This window comes from Solea senegalensis, linkage group LG2 (assembly GCF_019176455.1).
Source record: "Solea senegalensis isolate Sse05_10M linkage group LG2, IFAPA_SoseM_1, whole genome shotgun sequence".
NCBI classification, from domain to species: Eukaryota; Metazoa; Chordata; class Actinopteri; order Pleuronectiformes; family Soleidae; genus Solea; species Solea senegalensis.
Window position 1 is genome coordinate 10336010 of NC_058022.1, and position 17428 is coordinate 10353437.

General features: G+C 39.1%; 3 protein-coding genes across 4 annotated transcripts in view; 1 reads left to right on the plus strand and 2 right to left on the minus strand.

The window, feature by feature from the left end:
* Positions 1-1914: 1914 nt before the first annotated feature.
* On the plus strand, positions 1915-6814 carry LOC122765066 (F-box only protein 47-like). Its single transcript, XM_044019134.1, has 10 exons — positions 1915-2065; positions 2317-2472; positions 2621-2697; positions 3065-3139; positions 3403-3511; positions 3897-4073; positions 4254-4403; positions 4652-4794; positions 5714-5873; positions 6583-6814. Exons 1-10 carry the CDS (start codon positions 1915-1917, stop codon positions 6681-6683), a joined length of 1299 nt encoding a protein of 432 aa, XP_043875069.1. The 3' UTR covers positions 6684-6814.
* A 301-nt stretch (positions 6815-7115) lies between these two features.
* On the minus strand, positions 7116-10266 carry LOC122760607 (ADP-ribosylation factor-like protein 6). Of its 2 annotated transcripts, XM_044015726.1 has the most exons (9): positions 9952-10266; positions 9708-9758; positions 9536-9597; positions 9378-9446; positions 9185-9279; positions 8293-8422; positions 7683-7738; positions 7571-7583; positions 7116-7376 (listed from the first exon to the last, which is right to left on the minus strand). In XM_044015726.1, the coding sequence occupies exons 1-9, from the start codon at positions 10072-10074 to the stop codon at positions 7343-7345; spliced, it is 633 nt and encodes a 210-aa protein (XP_043871661.1). In that variant the 5' UTR covers positions 10075-10266; the 3' UTR covers positions 7116-7342. The 2 variants fall into 2 exon arrangements, with proteins under 2 accessions (XP_043871661.1, XP_043871668.1); XM_044015733.1 differs by lacking the exon at positions 9708-9758 and having other exon boundaries at positions 9952-10265.
* Positions 10267-11988: 1722 nt separating this feature from the next.
* Positions 11989-17428, minus strand: part of LOC122760597 (ephrin type-A receptor 6-like) — a 143155-nt gene continuing 137715 nt past the window's right edge. Inside the window, exons 15-17 of the mRNA XM_044015716.1 lie at positions 15410-15603; positions 14840-14989; positions 11989-13521 (exon numbers count right to left, since the gene is read on the minus strand). Coding sequence (XP_043871651.1) covers positions 13407-13521; positions 14840-14989; positions 15410-15603 — 459 coding nt within the window. The 3' untranslated portion in view covers positions 11989-13406. The remainder of the gene's footprint in view (positions 13522-14839; positions 14990-15409; positions 15604-17428) is intronic.

The following is a 17428-nucleotide window of genomic DNA, read 5'->3' on the forward strand; positions in this document are numbered from 1 at the left end:
CATTTGTTTGTGGAACACTTAATAGTCTTACTTAAAGCAGAGTAAATCCTGTGATTAGCAGCTGAGCATAGCTGTTTGATTTACACACTGCTGGAGGGTAGCATAAACATGTCAAGTGTAGCACAGGCCCTCCTTTTTTTTTAAGTGTGTGTGTGCTATAGTCAAAGAAGCTGAACAACACACACCCTTTTAATGACATGTAAGCGGACACACACAGCACTCTCTTGAGATAGGACACTAAAGATAATGCACACCCACAAAGACTTCATGACTAATATACATTGTTCAGTTTATACTACAGTAAATTATGGGAGACACAAAGCAAAGTACTTTTATTTTTTTTTACATTTTTTGAGTCTAAGTAATACAGCACATGACTTTAAAATTATTATTATTATTACAGTATTCATCATTCTGTTCAATACAAGTCAAAAATATGACTGTAAAACATTATGGCTTTTGTGAAATACTACCTGTGATCACATGAACAATGTTATTAATTCTGATTGTGCTATATAATGATGGGTTGTTGACCACAATGGACCAAGTGCAACTACATGACCAACAGAAACAAAACAACCACCACCAAGCACTAATGGGGGCAGAATTCTGTTCACATTAATAGCATTTAACTAGTAAAAAAAACACCCAGTCTTTTATTTTGAAATAGCCACAGGAAAGGTAATGCATCCATAAGATTACATGTCACATGTTGTATGCATTTCTAGAGCATTTTTTACTTCTAAATGTAAATGTTACGCATTTTGCATATAAATATAGGTTTAGTGATAATTATTTATTTAAAACCTTGTTTTTGTGACCCTTCACTTGCTCCCTGAATATTTCTCTGGTTTTCAGTCATACTTCATGAGACTCAATGCAGCTCAGATAAAACATTTCTCTTTTAACAATATAGTGACCTTGTCATCGTCTACTTCCTTGGAAAAATGTACTTTCCAGATATGTTTTACACTATGACACAATGTGTCTTGTTTTATTACTATGAAAATGACATTAAATGAGAATGAAAGACTTGTGTACTTCATACACACTAAAACACAGTTGTTTATTCTGAGCAGCAGGTCATCACAGGTAAGGAGAGCTGACAGCTACCTAACTCCACTGCAAGAGCTGACAGAAAATGCCTTATTTAGTATTGATAAGAAACATTAAACATGTAACACCAGCATGTATTTCTATAAATTGTTTCTATCTGACTACAAACATGGTAACGTTATAAATTGACAAATTACACAGCTTTAGTTTACTCATGTTTTATTTCTAGCTATAGCTAGATTAGCTTTTGACTAAGCATTTTTTTTCCTAAAGTTGTCAGAGGAGTGACAAATACAGTACCAAGATACAAATAAATTGCCAGAAATAATTATAATAATTAAAATTACAATAATTACAACAATAAAGTGACAAATTATCCAGCATTACCTTTGAGCTGGAGGCTGCAAGTTTAGCCTGTGACTTAGTTTAATTATTAATTAGATTAATTAGTTTTCCTTCAGCTGAGAAGACCTGGAAATAAAGTGACATATGACATCGTTTCTTTCGGGTTCTCCCTCTGATAATACAGCGACTGAACAAATAATACATTTCCAAAAGTAATAAATAATAACAATAAATACAAATGAGCCAGTATATTTTAAATGAGATTAATTTAGCTAGCTTGTGACGTAGCATAGTATGCTACATCACAAGCTAGCTAGCCCGAGTGACAACATGACAAACTAAAAAGTAAACCTACAAAGTGACGATTTAGACAATATTTTTTAAAGGGTTTCATGTAGCTAACATAAATTAGCTTGTGACTTGTGAGTCAAGTTTCAGTTCGGTGAGCTTAAGTTTACTTTAGCTTCAGGTCGACTTTACCTTGTGTTTGTGAATACAGTCAACCCAGTGACGATGGACATGATGAGGAAAGATTCCAGAAAAGTGAAGAGGACTCTTTATCCAACCAAAACCATCATGACACGCAGCCAGTGTCTCACCAGCTCCGGCTACTTCCACAGGCTCCCAGCAGAGGTGTTCCACATGATACTAGATAAAGTGTCTGGTAAGTTTAACTGGCTAAACTCCTGTCATAGTCATATTTTGTTTGTTGTCCCTAATTTTAAGGACATTTCAGATAATGTTGTGGCCTAAGGAAACCATATAATACTTTTCAAGAAATAATATGGATTTCATCATTGAAATTCTTAGTTCTTAGTCAAAAATGTTTGACTAAACTGACATTTCAATTAAAATCTTCTACTGTAATTGGTAATGGAGACATGTATAGTAATGAATAATGTTTGTCTTTGTCAGTGCTGGAGCTCAGTGTATTTAGCATGGTGTCCAAAGAAATCAGTAGATGCGTTATGGACTACATCTCCACCTTGGCCTGGAGAAAAAAAATGATCACCCAAAACCACTCCAGTTGCCTTGAACAGGGATCCACTAATGGACCCTTCAGAAACCTGGGTGAGGGACAGCTCCTGATTTTCTCAGTATGTTTTTATGTGTGATCACATCTCAGTGGATGGATAAGCTATGTGAAATGAAAGGCTGGGAGAGACCGGGATTAGTAGATATTTAATTTGACAATGTGCTTTTGTGTTGATTCTCTCAGGGTTATTATTCAAACGATGTACATTGTTTCTGCCAGCAAAGGAGAAGTTAAAGTTTATCTTCAGCCAACTGTCAAAGGTAAGACAGGGCTTAGGTGAGATAACAGGCAGAACCAAAATGTGGTGTGTAATAGCTCACTGATAAATTCACATTATCTTTATAAATGTTTGAAATAATTATTTAAAATGAACCTTACCCTTTTGGAAAATGTCTTCTAACTAACTATTATAGAGGACCATGGTGATCCTAATTGCCTTATTAAATTATGAGGCATTATGGTGGCAGCTTTACATGGCCATCAAGACTAGAAAAGCACTATATAGATACAGACCATTTACCGTTACATAGAATGTGACTATTTCACAAACTTACTCATTCTTATTATTGATAACAGTGTTCAGGTTGCACAGTAATCCTAAAAAGTTATCCTATTGATCTTTTTCAGATCCCCTGCTTCATGTTAGAGCAGTGTCTAGTTCCGAATTGCAGTGGCTTTGCCAGGTGTGGTGTCTTCCTCCAGGTATGAGGAATTTTAAAGATAGAAAAGGTTGTATTATGTATCTCAAGACAATCACAATCCAGATATAAATAAGTAGTTTATCATAATATTAAATGTAGATACCATAAAATCTGAAGACTTGCTCTCAACGATAAACAACCTTCCAGTAACAAACACAGCTCTACACACTCTGGATAATATATTTAAGAGAACACACCACCTTTCTTACCTTTAAAACCTGTGTCAAAATAAGAATATTAAGTAATATGTTGATTTCTTCACAGACTCTAACTGCACAGTGGGATGAGCTGGAGTGTCATAGAGTGTTTAACTTCCTGTGGGAGCACACAAACCTGCTGCAAAAAATTGAGACAGTGATCTATGCAAAACCAGGTGTGTGTTTCAATGTCTGGGAGAGAAAATACTACTGAATATAGGAAAGGACAGAGCTAAAGTGTAAAAGGGAAAACAATTTATCTTGGAGGATGCCATTCTCTTCATTGAACCCACTGTGTCATATCTGTATTCCTTGTGCATCATTCCTTTTAGTCTCTGTCTGGCTTAGATCCATAGTAGTAAAAGCAGTGATGTGTATGATTACCTGATATAGTGCTTTAGTGCTTAAAAACACCCCCTTAAAATTCAACAAACCAAAATGTCAATGCGCTAATAGCAGTGCTGAAGAGTGAAGTAACTTGACAATTAATGACTCTGTACCTTTTTCCCGTTGAGCTCTGTGAAATTTTCAAGTTATGATAATAACAAAGCCTGTCAACAGGAACGAGGTGGTACCAGGAGCTGCAGCTCCGTAGTTTCTGCCGTCAGGTTCTGCTGGACCCGAGGCAGAACCAGCCATCAGAGTGTCAGTTCTGGCTAATGCAACTCCTGAAGCCTTGGCCCATTGTCAGTCAGGCTCGCTTGCTGTTCATCCTCTATGGACCGCTGATGCCTGAGGGTAAGAGAACTTTCATACTGGACAGTTGAATTTCATCAATAAGAGGTTAGTGCTGTGCCAGATTTCTCACCATCAAAAAACTAATTAATATTCAAATTATGTTGATATCGGATAACAATATACTGTACAATACAAGGCTGATTAGGCATAGTAACTGAGTGGGATTGTCTATTCTTGCAGGGACTCTTGTTTGGCAGGACCTGGTGGAGAGAGGCCTGTCCCACGGAGCACTGTGGGACCTGGCCACATCCTTCCTCCTGCTCATTGGCAAAAGAGAAGTCAAAGGCTGGACCAGCAACTCAATGCTGGCAATCCTGGAAGAGCTTATTGGTATCACACTTCAATTGTTGTCAAACTATAATAATTTCAACTTATGTAGGACAAGTAGATCGATGTAGTTTATTGACCACACTGTGACATTATCTTTTAACACAGGGTCCCATGAGAAAAGTAGCATTTATTAATTAAATGGCATTTGATAATTGCTATTTGGTCTATGATAAACCATATTGAGACATTTCAATATACCGTATATTGGTATAAGAATGGACGTTTGTTGTGCTCTTCCTCATGTCCAGTCATTCCTCAGCCCTGGCATGTGGAGAACGTGGCTCGTCTCTTGGTGTTGTGTGGCAACACTCTCTGCTACGCTGTTCTGGCCAACAAAGCCCTGAACGGACGACTCGCTGAGATCTCCAGACTCATCGTCTTCATCATACTGGTAAGATCCTCAGCAGCTTCATCTCATTTGGGTTAGTTAGATATACTGGCCTTCGCTAGCGTTTTATGTCAAGTATGATAGTTACCAGGATTGTCTTTTTCTGATAAAGTTCAATACAGTGGAGTAGTCAATTAATATTATAATATAACATAGATTAAGGAGTTAAGAAGTGTGTGCACCCTAATACCAGGGTTCTCAAACTACATGTGTACCACCAGTTGTGTGCGAGCTTCCTCTGGTGGTGGTGCGTAGAAAATGAAACAGAATAACAACAAAACAATAACAAATTCAATAATAATAATAGAGTCACCTTATCTCTCGCTCCATCTTAATGCAATTTCACTATACCAGTGTCTGAAGTATATGTGAGGAAGAGGAGGATGATGAGAGAACAAATGATCTTATTAGCGATAATGGTGTTACCTCGAGAGCTCAATATTTTCTCAGGTGGTACTTGGTATAAATGGTTTGAGAACCACTGGCCTAATAGCTTTAGGCAGATTGTAAAATGAATCATCCATTACTGCTGACCTTGGTCTGTGACTCTTTGCCACGCTTGCTCATTCCTGTGCGCACTCAGGGGGTTAGAAACTGACCCAGCATGCAATAGGCAGAAGGCAGACGGCATCGGCTGAGTCTCTCTTCCATTATAGTGGTTATATTCAGTGCTGTGCAAAAAAATAGGGCACCACTTGCTTTGTCGTTGGCCCTCCTGATGCCAAATCATGGGTTTATGGCTGTCAAATTCTGTATTGTTTGGAATTTTGTATATAAAAGATGTCTTTTTGACATGTAGTCAGGGTCAGTAAATCAGTTTCTAGAAACTGAAACACTTGATGATAAAGTAATAACAATAATATATTAATGATAATAATAATGTTGTGAATGTATGGCCCTCTGTTTATGTCTTTACCCTTAGGTGTCTGAGAAGGACAGCTATAACATGAGCAATGTGGTGAAGTTGGTGATACGGATCTGCAAGATCTTTAGCACGTCTGCAGAAAAGACCGGCTTCATCCAACAACTGGAGAACATGTTCTCAGAAATCACCAGGGAGTTCTTCGAGGTTTGTGTAGCAGGTGAATCTTTGTCCCATGAAGTGCTATAATTCCATGTTGAAATCACACAACCACACATACAGGATTTTAATTGCTAACATAAAAAACATGAATGGGGGATTTACTATTGAGTGAGATGTACAACTGTTAAAAATAAGACAAATGTTTTGTTGTATTCGGGGTATGTGGAAGTGTGTTTGAGTTTTAATATTTTACCTGCAGTGTAGAGCAGTTAATGTGTAATGGCTCAGACAGATGGCGCTCTCTCCTTCCTATATTTTATTAAAAACAATTTAAGCTCAAGTGGATGTGTCTTTATCATAATTTAGTCACTTGCAGAAAATGTTTATTTTAAAATTTCACCAGCCTCCATCCTTTAATTCTACTAAGTGCTCGTAGTCAATAACACAAGTGGCCTGCCTCATTCATTACATTGTTTATCTCTGTGCTAATGTGGATCAATTAAAAAAAAAAGTTTAAAGTTCACTTTAAAGTGAAGACTGGCATTTGTGTCACCATATTCTTTACCACTGTTTGTGTATGAATTACACAAACAACTAGTCCACCCTCTCCACAGCTCGCATGTGTATGAGAGCTGTGGAAAACTTCACCAAGAAAGTGATATCCTCGTGTCAGTTTGATTGATTCTATCACAGTAGCTTCGAGAGTCCCGGAGAGCCATGCGATGAGATATATATAAAGTCAATCATTCCTCTGTAATGTGTTCCAGGGAACCACCTTGAAAACCGGGAGGCTTTCCAGAGCCTGTGTATCCTCTTGGACTCCAGTGCTCGTTTCCACACTAAACTCATCCTTCAGGTGCCAATGTAAGAATGATGCTGATTGAAAGTGACAAGATGTGGAGCAGGCGAGATGGAGAAGAAACAAATGGCGAGAATAAAACAGAGTCTCTGGAGAGAGGAAGAGAGTGATGCAGCTTTACAACAAAAATGAGACTTGTGTTTTCATGGTAGGTATGAAATCTGAAGTCATTTCACTGTATGTTGGAAGCAGCATTCAATTCACTGGTTGAAAAGTGTTTAATTCCTCAAAGTTTAAAGTTTTAAACTATATTTAACAATTGCATTGTTCCTGTTCTCTTTTTCATTTGTTTTTTTTTTAATGAAAACAGTATTTATAATCTCCAAGTAGCCTTTTAAAAACAATTCATGAAGTCATGAAATAAAAATGAAACAGTTTCAAAAGAAAGTTTGTTGATTGTTCAAATAATATACTGTTTATATAAAGAAACTTCATTACAGATTGAAGTGCAGCTTGTTTTAATGATGGCCGCTTCAAACTGTTAGTCATATACAAATTATACTTATTGCACAGTTTTATTTATTCAAAGACACACGGCATTACATTTGAAGCATGCACACAAGTACTAGACTTTGTAAGGCCTGCAACATCACGTGTGATGAGTACTCCATTAGGTGAATGGGGATAGAGTTCACCACATCCATAATGTGTCCACGGTCACAAGCACTTCAGTCATTTATGTGTTCATTGTTTTGATGTGATCTGGTTGGAAGACAGAGGAAAAAAACCCAGAAAAAAACTGTTTGTATTCTTTTCACAAACATAAACCTTTCATTAAATTTGGGGAAAACAAAGCTCCTAATGTAACTAAAAGAGCCACAGCACAGTATATACCACACAAAAGCCCAAAAGAGATATAATCTATGACCATGACATGTTGACACGATAATACTTACTGTGCAATTTGTTCTATAAGTAAGGGGGGAGGAAAAAAAAGACATGTTTTAATGAGGGTGGCAGAGAGTCTTTGTTACTCGTATGGTATGACATTTTTATAAACCGTGTTACCGTGTAGCCAGTCCAGCCCTTCCTGCAGGCCCTCTCCTTTGATGGCATTGCTCGCACTGGAAAAAAAACAAGATGTCAAGGAGTTTAATCTCCCTCTGGCACAAACTCACTTTCTCATGACTTTTCTTGGATCCTGGATGTTCAAAGCTGTCTGGCTCTTAATCTGCCTTCCATCTGTCTAATGGGTAAACAGGGTGGAAAATACCTGTTTACAAAACAGTCTGACACACTGCTCCAAGTGGTGTTTAAATTATAAGCATTTAAGGAAAAAAAAAGAGAGGACAAAAGCAGTAAATTACACATGTTCTCGTGTCTGAGTGTGTTCTACTAAACAGACCCGTGACGGGAAGTTAATCTGTTAATCTGAAAGCACAGAAAGTTGTGGATGGGAGGTGGCAGAGCATAACAGAGTTTAGTCATTTAAATACAGGTCTACTTCCTTCATGGGTGCGTAATACTTTCTGGAACAAACGTAGGTTTGGACTTAGATCTTACAAAGGTGAATATGATTCAGTAATGTGGCCATGTGACTGGGGATTGTACAGTGTGCATGAGAAATGAAATGAAGACCTTAACACTGGAGAAGTTTCACATTTGACTGATAGTTTACCAGATGTGCCAAGGTTTGTCTTTGATGTTCTCCAAACACAACATCTGTGAGACCTTGACAGAAGACATGGCGTCCCGCAGATCCATCTTGTTGGCAAAGAGCAACACTGGCATCTTTCTGCTGCGTATGTCTGGTTGTCGGCGAGATAAGAACACAGTTCGGTATCAAGAAGGCTGCTAATTTGTGAGGATATTTCACACACACATCTTGGGTCATGAAATGAAGTCACTTGATTTATAGCACTGCTGTACACTTAGTCACAACAAAGGACTAAAACCAGCACTTGATACTCCAGGACACCAGTGATTAGTTCATTGTCTTTGACTGACGCTGCACTAATGAGCTGAGGAGCAAACCTCCTCGACACATCTCACATGGGAGAGGGATAAAAAAGGAAATTACAACATATTGTGATTTTTGGGAAATCATTTTCTCCCCAGATCATACATAGCTAAACGCAGAATTTATCTGCAATCCAGTTTTATAAATAGTGTATATTCATCTTAACTCAGCATTTCATCTTATTTTTTTTACATAACTACTTCAGTGATCACTGACAAGGCAAAGCTTAAAAACAAGTTCTCTTCTTCCAGGCCTGGTTGTATTTATTTTATTGTTAGCAGCTTAATGTAGCCGTTAACTTAAAAAGGAACATTCTGTTGAACACGTTATGCACTGGAGATACTTGTCAGACTGACGTGTGATGTGCATTGATTTTGGACAAAGATTGCTTCAGTTCCCGAGCTTGTAGATATAATATTGACCTCAATGAATTCGTTTATAATAATCCAACATACTGTATATCATGGTAATTTGTAAACATACCAGCTTGAATACACTAGAAATGATGTATATTCACAAGAGGATGAGACAGAGTACAGGTTTGTTGTACCTTGGTGGTTGAGAAGAGTATCGAGTTCCTCTTTGGCCACAACCATTCTCAGTTTGTCGCCGCTGTCAATGACAAATATGATGGCATGACCTTCTCTGAGGAGGACAAGAGCAAACAAGATGATTGACAAAACAGATAAACACTCGCATGCTTAAATATTTGATGAGCAGCGGGCACATTGTGGGGTTCATACTTGTAGTAATGCTCCCAGAGGTTTCTGTATCTGCTCTGTCCAGACATATCAAACACGGTGAAGGACATGCTGCGTGCAGAGGACAACAGAGAGAGATCAGCACACGCGTGGCTACATTCACCATTGTTTCTTTTTTTTACTTCACTTTTGAATTCTACCTTGAACACTTGAACTTTTCAATGTTGAAGCCAATTGTCGGGACTATGTCTTGTGCCTGCGCCTGCATGCGCGCGTGCAACCACAAACACACAAAACACACAGAAACAGAGAAGTGATGGCAAAATATGTCAACAAGGAAATAATATGAGGAGAGTGTAACACGGGCTTTACCTGACTAACATGTTTCCACTCTTCTGACAATGGGCCTAAATGATTCGAACGCTGTGAACGATCGCAGTGAAATAAAGGAGATTTATTTCCCTTACTGAGATCTCAAATGGTCATTGTATTAGAGCAGATTTATGGGTACTCACATGGCTGGGCTACACACAAAAGCCCCTTAGTGCTACTATTATTTTCCCCTTAAAACATTAACATGCACTGACAATGACTCCCAGTATCCCAGTGTGCTTACATTAGCTGGTTTCAGCTGGTTGATGATGGTGGTTTTGCCGCTGTTGTCCAGTCCCAAACACAAAACATTGACCTCTTTTTTCTTCAGGCCGAGCCAGCCCGAAAGTTTATCCAGCAGCCCCATTAAGACTGAAATGAGCTCTTCACCATTAAAAAAATATCAACACATCCCCCCATAGGTGGTAGGATTACCGGTAATTAAGTCAACTACATTTGTAAAACCTCATGAAAGCAAACAATGACGGTAAACATAGTGGTAAATAGTGAGTCAGAAACTGAGAGGACGCCTGTGCATCTCAGCTGGAGGCAGATAATCCTATTAGGATGAATTAGGCTTTGTGATCCACGTGGTCACCTGATCACGGAGAATGGTACGTCCCGGGTTGTCCCCATCCTCATGCATTAGATTTATTGCTTTAAGTACATTCCCTTTCTGAGGGAAGACATGAAAACACCGCAGCAGCAGCAGCTCCACTGCCTTCTGCCTCTGTTAATCTGTCAGTGTGCGTGAGCTGCAGTTTCAATTACAATCCATCTGTGACAGATGAGTATTTCAGTAAATGACGACAAATGAAAAAAACTGACATGCCCACATTGCAAACACACATATGGCAAAGTAAGAAACACCAGCGTAATTGGCCTTTTCGCCCGGTTTGACAGGTTACAGTAGGAAAAGCACAGGTGTGAAACATTTCATTCATTACGGCTGAGTTCCATTTAGCTCAGTTTCAGCTAAATACATGCTGCTTCACTGTCACATTGTCCTCAAAGACATAAACTGAGCAAAGCCATTTCTTTTTTTCCTGCCAAAATGTGTCAACATGTCTGCAGCGAAAAAGTAAAAATCGAAATGATTGGTTTTTGCATTTGCTTAAGAAAGGTAGTATCTAAGTTTATGTTTGCATAGTTTTGGACTTTGGTGTCAATGGTCCAATAGCTCCATCTTCAGTCATGTGATAATTAAGTTGCCAGATTAAAGTGAGATAAACTCGATAATATCATTATATATTTAGTATAAGTAATGCTATTGTGCACATTTTAAAGCTTCAGTGTGTGGAATTTAGATGCATTTATATTCATTTGTCAAATAATTCTACTTACCTCTTTTACAATCACCAGACTGTATGAATTGTCAGATCTATTGAGGCCATAATTTTGGACCACTGTGTTTTTACATGAACACACAACACATCTTTTGGCTATATAGAATTATTGCACCTTTAATTTAACATTTTGTATATAGAAGTATGACATAATGTCAAACTACAAACGAAAAGCCGCAAATATACTGTATAATATTTCATCTACTGTCAATAAACACTGGTTTGGTTGTCTTTGCTTAATTAGTCCAGAGGTAAAATAAATAAATCAAAACCAAATTAAATGAGCAGTCAACCACCAGAACTGTTCATCTTTATTTGCAAATAAACAATCGCTGTAACTGCCTCTTACAGTGTGCAAGATCTACAACATCTCTTTGGAAATAATAGAAAAATAAAATACAAGAATTATAAGTATACTTGTACTTTGTACAAAAGAACGTTCTAACATTGCTCAGCAGTAGAACATGCTAAACAAACAGTATCTGATATTCTCAATATTCTGTAGAGGGGTGGTGAACGTGACCGTGGTGTGTACAAATATGTCCGTGTGTCTGGATGTGTACGTGCACCTTTCCTCCTCCCCCTCCTCCTGAAGGCCAGGACGCGTAGCCGCGCCGTGACCCCCAAATGCACAGATCCCGTTTGCCTTTTTGACGTTAATCACCGAGCCACCGTTCATTGTAAAAACATAGCTGTACGGCGGCGACTGCACTCTCCGATATGGATAACAACTCAAAGTAATGGCTAGGTCCTTTGACTGCACTCAAACGTGGGCGCTCTAAACTCTAAAGTGTTCTCTGTCTTGTGAATTGTAAGGCATTCAATGTGTGTACACGTCAGTTTGTGTGTGTGTGTGTGTGTGTGTGTTGGAGGATGACACATGACGGGGTTGTGACGTTGCTGTTAATGCTCATGTCCTCTCACCGAATATCTGCGTCTGCGCCGACCACAGACCAGCAATCGGGTCCCAGCCACATCGGCTTCCTGTCCCTTCCATATCTGAATATGTGACATCATCTACTGCAGAGTCATCAGGTTTCAACTCTACTCTACGCTTATGTACACCGACTTCCCAAACGGCCACGAACGCCAGCTTTTCACGACCACAATGCAAGCATACGCTGCAGTAGACGCCTGAATCCACCTGGAAGCAGCGACAGTATGCACCCGACATCCTAACGCGACTTTATCTCAGACGTACAAACTTAATTGGCGTATGCAGACACAAAGAAAGGATGAATGTGTACATCTGTATAAACCCCACGTTCAGTTTCCAAACGACACCTCCCGTCTATTCAGTATCTAACACCTGTGAGTCATAATATTATGTTGGGACAGTGGAGACTTACAGGCAATAATGTAGAACATTCACAAAAAAGAGAGTCAAAATAACAATAATAGCTCTGTAGAAGACTTGTTTTCATCTGAAGGCAACAAAGCTGGTTCTGCAAGCAGTGTGTGTGTGTGTGTGTGTGTGTGTGTGTGAGCCTCATGTTTATGTCATTGCACAAGTCTCCATCGCTCTCTCTCTCTCTGAGATACTGAGGTGACTGCATAACACTGTATTGCTGACTTGGATAGAAATCTTCCAATAAATAAAAACATTATAAATAGGATCCAGATTTACTAGGGCTTTCACATACAGGACTGCACATATATAGATATTAGGTTATGATAATAATTATCGATTAATTGTCTATACACTTTTTAAACATTCAAGAAATCCCCACAACTTGCTCCTTCCTTCAAGTATTAGCGTAAAAGATTCTTGGGGGGGGGGCAGCAGCGGGGCAGCGGGGGCCTGAAACGAAAGCAATGCAAATCATAAATATTACCTTCATGATGAATTAATAAATAGAAATATTTAGGATACGTTTTTTTTTCGTTGTTTTTTTTTTTTTTCCAAAAGACAAAGATGTTTCGATTGCACACCTGATAGCAGCTACATTAGCACATTACTCGGAGCAAGAAAAGAAAGAGGAATAAAAAGGAAAGGAAAAGAAAAGAAGAAGAAAGAAGAAAATATTCCGTAGATTATGTTCGTTAATCTACGTCTCTAGATATCTGTCGCCCCACACACAAATACTGCTGCTGCAACAAGGCATTACATTCCTCTAAGTGAGGGTCTGGGCCAGTCTGTAAAGTCTGTAACAGACTGACACACTAGAACCAGGCGTTCTGGGAAACGGGTGTATAGTAAAAAAAAAAAAAGAAAAGAAACTAGTGGATGTGAGGGAGACCACGGGTCAGTCTGCTGTGCCAGTCTGTCCAGTGAGTCTCTGGCACAGGCTGTAGACCGTCTGTCCTGTGGTCTAAACTTCACTCGTGTCCCAGGTTGTCTGACAGGGCGTCCTCATACATGGAAACCCTTCTCCTGTTCGTGCAGTAGCTGCAGGCGGAGTGTCTGTAAGCTGCTGATGATCCGCCGCTGGTGGCCGATCAGCTCCACGCCAATACTCCTCACATCTCTAGGGCGAGAGGTGACACACAGACGCACACACACAACACTTTGACTATACATGGGAGAACAGCGGTCATTTGTGGTGCTTTTGTCCCACTTTTCTGATACTTCTCTTCTTTTTCTGTCCTTTTTTGATGTATGTACGAGCAGTCTTGTATAAAGTACCTTAAAGGGATACTTGAGTAAAAGTATCTTACCAGAAAATTCACTTATTACTTAATAAAAGTCTAAAAGTATATGACATTTACTGTATTTATGTATCAGAAGTAGTGTTCTGATATAAAATGTACTTACGTTTTAGAAGTAAAAGTATTGAATAAGTTGAGGTAGCTCAGTGGTAGGGAGAATTGTCTTTCAACGGGAAGGTTGTGGGTTCAATTCCTGGCCCTGCTCGTCTTATACAGTAGGTGTCCTTGAGCAAGACACTAAACGCCATGTTGAAGCGTGTGAATGGTATAAACTATAGTGTAAAGCAGTTCATCAAGACTAGAAAAGCTCTATATAAATATAAATAAATGATTTCATAAAAGTACACAATGTATTTAGAAATGTAGTGGAGTAAATGTTGCTAAAAATATAAATAAAGTGAAGTACAGATACATGAATTTTGTAATATAAATAAAGTGAAGTACAGATATGTGAATTTTGTACTTAAGTACAATAACAAAGTATTTTATAAAAAAAAAAAAATCCAAAATCCATTTGGGAGGTATCCAAAAAAATGTAAATAGAAGAACAAAATCTTTTATTTCAATTTGTATTATATACACTCTGACTGTCTTAGTGTGTTCTTTACTGATAAAGTTCTAATTTACTGTAGTACATAACGCTGCTATATGGATGTAATGTGATGTCATCGCCGTGGCAAGCCATTTCACATTACATGAGAGGTCTCAAAGTCGTGGCTCGTGGGTCACATGCAGCTTTTATTGTGAACTATATATTTCCATATCAAGACAGATACTTTTATTTTGAAATCCTGTGCACTATCAATCATTACAAATATTTCTACTGCGATATCATGATGGAATATCATGACGTGATTGAATAGTTGCTTTTTTTAACCCACTTGACCGACCCCCTCCTGGTGGTCTATACTTTAAATACAATTCGGGTTAATTATCTCGCCCTGGAACACATAAGCATGTAGGCTACAGGAGTCGGGGAGGATGATTTGCACTCTCGAAGAGCCACTATCAGTTAATATACAGAAAAATGGTGTCTGGACTTTCAACCTTGCATAGTTTCTGGTTCCCAAAACCCATAATCAATTTCAACAGCACATAAAAGATAGCTCTATTTTAATAATGATTATGTTTACTCACTCAATACTCATCCGGGCCACAGAATCCAGCGTGCTGTAGCCCGCCGCCATGAAATTGCTGTTGTACTGACTCATCTTGATGGAGTCCAGCCAGTCGCTGACAGAGATAAACATCGGAAAGTCCATTTCCTCCCCCGGAGACTCTGGTAGACTGATACAAATAATAATAACAACAACAATAATAATAATAATAATAAAACAAACTGTTAAAGTCATGTTGCATGTGTATTTAAAAGAGTTCATTTGAACCTGCTTTAATGGTGGTAGTGAAAGCTTTCTCAAATACTTAAAGCTATCCTATATTTATCTTTATAGTCCTAATATTTATTTATTGCTATGGTTTTCTTTCTTATTTTATGTTTTTTTTTCATTATGCAAAGGCCACTGTAACTCAAAAAGTGGATGAATATAGGATTTTATCAGGACAAATATCCTATTTTAACTCTTATTGTCCTGCTCAGAATTAAAAGTAAGATTCTTTTTTAGGGCCACTTCTGCTCAAATTACCCGACACAGCTTTTGCAATCTAATACTAGATTAAGTTGGTAGAACAAAATCCTCGTGGCTGTACCTCTGAATGTCCTCCACCAGTGGCAGCAGGCTGCTGGGGTTACGGATCAGTTTGTCCAAGAAGGAGACGACGTCTGTGAATTTGGGCCGATGATTTCTCTCCTTCTGCCAGCAGTGCAGCATCAGCTGGTGCAGCGCCACGGGGCAGCCCATTGGCGCAGGCAGCCGGTAGCCCTCCTCAATGGACAGAATCACCTGGAGAAACAGTTGGATGTGACGTGAAGTCGGCATTCAATCGTCTTCTACCACCACTTTGTCTTCCACATGAGGGTCAAAGGGCTGCTGGTGCCAATCCCAGCTGACATAGGGCAAAATGTGGGGTATGGTCGCCAGTCCATCAGAGCCACATAGAGACAAACAACCATTCGCTCTCACACTCTGTCCAATAATCCCCAAATCTGCATGTCTTTAGACTGTGGGAGGAAACTGGAGAACACGAAGAAAACCCACGCACACACACACGGGGAGAACATGCAAAGTCCATGCAGAGAGGCCCTCGTTCAGACCGGGTCGTGAACCCGGGTCTTCTTGCTGCAAAGGCAAGAGTTACAACCAATATAACATATTTGATTCAATCATAACAGATTGTTTCGTATTTGCATTTCGTAAATAAGATCTGAGAATCTCAGGGTCGGTCACATGAAGAATAATTAACAGTGTGGCCCCAAATTACTATGAGTAAATATGGTGAAATTGTTAGTATAATCCATTCAGTCTGCATTACATTGTTTGAGCTGCGGTGATGTCATGTCACTATGAGACAGTAAACATCCACAGAGAGTGTAGTGTGAGATGCGTGAATATATGATTATAGCTCTAATGAATAAAATGAATCAAAGTGGGAGGGGAAAAAATCACACTGAATTCTTTTTGCATGTTCTTGTTATTCCCCACAGTGCTTCCTCTTTGCGGTCCTGTGAATTAAAAAATAAGTTGAAGTCGACTTCATCTAGAACTTCCTGTTCCAACTCAGTTATCAATCAGGTTCAAAGCGCACATTACGGGAACTGTAATGGGAAGATACGTGTATGTTTGAAGGGTGCAGGAGTAAGTGGCTGACTGGGATTAAAAAAAAAAAAAAGAGTTTGGCTGTTTTTGCAGCTTGGCCAGCCCTTTGCCTTGGAAAGAACATCTAAACAATCCCCAAATCCTCCCCAGACCCTGGGACCTTAGTGGATGTGTATGTGTGTGTGTGTACATGTAGAGATGAGTCTGTGTAAGGGGTTGAAGGGATTACAGTGGAGCTTTCACACTCAGCAGAGAGAGGGATGAATCTGATTCCTCCATGGCCCTTCCAATCCCTGACCACAGCTCACGGATCAGCGGGTTGCTCAGCCACAGTCAATCCACGGCTTTAAACCCCCGCTGGACGAAGTCCTCTGAACCTCTGACCTTTACTGCTCTTTTCTGCTCGGTCTCGCTCAGCTTTTTTCGTCCTTTTGGTGATTCTCTGCTCCTAACCTCCTCTCACTCAAGAGGTTGGTTTTTGATGTTAGAAAACCATCAGGGGTCAGATCAAAAAAGGGCGACAATTATAACAGTTATAATGTAATAAAAACGTGGATAAGAAATCAAGCCTGAAGCGTTTAACACAACAATCACCTTCATACCTGGAGTTGAAACACAATCAGTCCACATACTGTATGTGTCACTACATGGAGCCACAAAGTGACACAGAGACAGAAAAATCAACAATTCTCTCACTGACATTGCTTCATAAAGCCACCCCAGCAGTAAACTACATCTACCTTCAATAATGTGCAAAAGAGAAAGTGGAATATAATGAAGTCCACATTTATTTTGCCCAAATGAGATGTATCTGAGAATCCTCTGGTGAGAAAACAGCTTGTGATATTTTTAGAATAAACATAAAATAACAAAACTTGATTGAAATGTTTCCTGCAGGATCTAAGTGGGACAAAATACGGCAGAGCGAACGGACTGAACGTGATGGAAAATAAACGACAAAAATAGCTGCGTCTCCCGTCAAAAGTCAAAATTGTAGGATTCTGCAGAGCGT

Bases quoted from the DNA above. Each gene is read 5' to 3' on its own strand.
- LOC122760607 (XM_044015726.1), bottom strand. From the start codon at position 10,074: ATGGGGCTGCTGGATAAACTTTCGGGCTGGCTCGGCCTGAAGAAAAAA. The intron at 9,759-9,951 runs GTAAGCACACTG...GATCGTTCACAG, and splicing joins ACCAGCTGAAACCAGCTAAT to CGTTCGAATCATTTAGGCCC. The intron at 9,280-9,377 runs GTATGAACCCCA...TGTCCTCCTCAG, and splicing joins CTCTGGGAGCATTACTACAA to AGAAGGTCATGCCATCATAT.
- LOC122765066 (XM_044019134.1), top strand. From the start codon at position 1,915: ATGGACATGATGAGGAAAGATTCCAGAAAAGTGAAGAGGACTCTTTAT. The intron at 2,066-2,316 runs GTAAGTTTAACT...TGTCTTTGTCAG, and splicing joins GATACTAGATAAAGTGTCTG to TGCTGGAGCTCAGTGTATTT. The intron at 3,140-3,402 runs GTATGAGGAATT...ATTTCTTCACAG, and splicing joins GGTGTGGTGTCTTCCTCCAG to ACTCTAACTGCACAGTGGGA.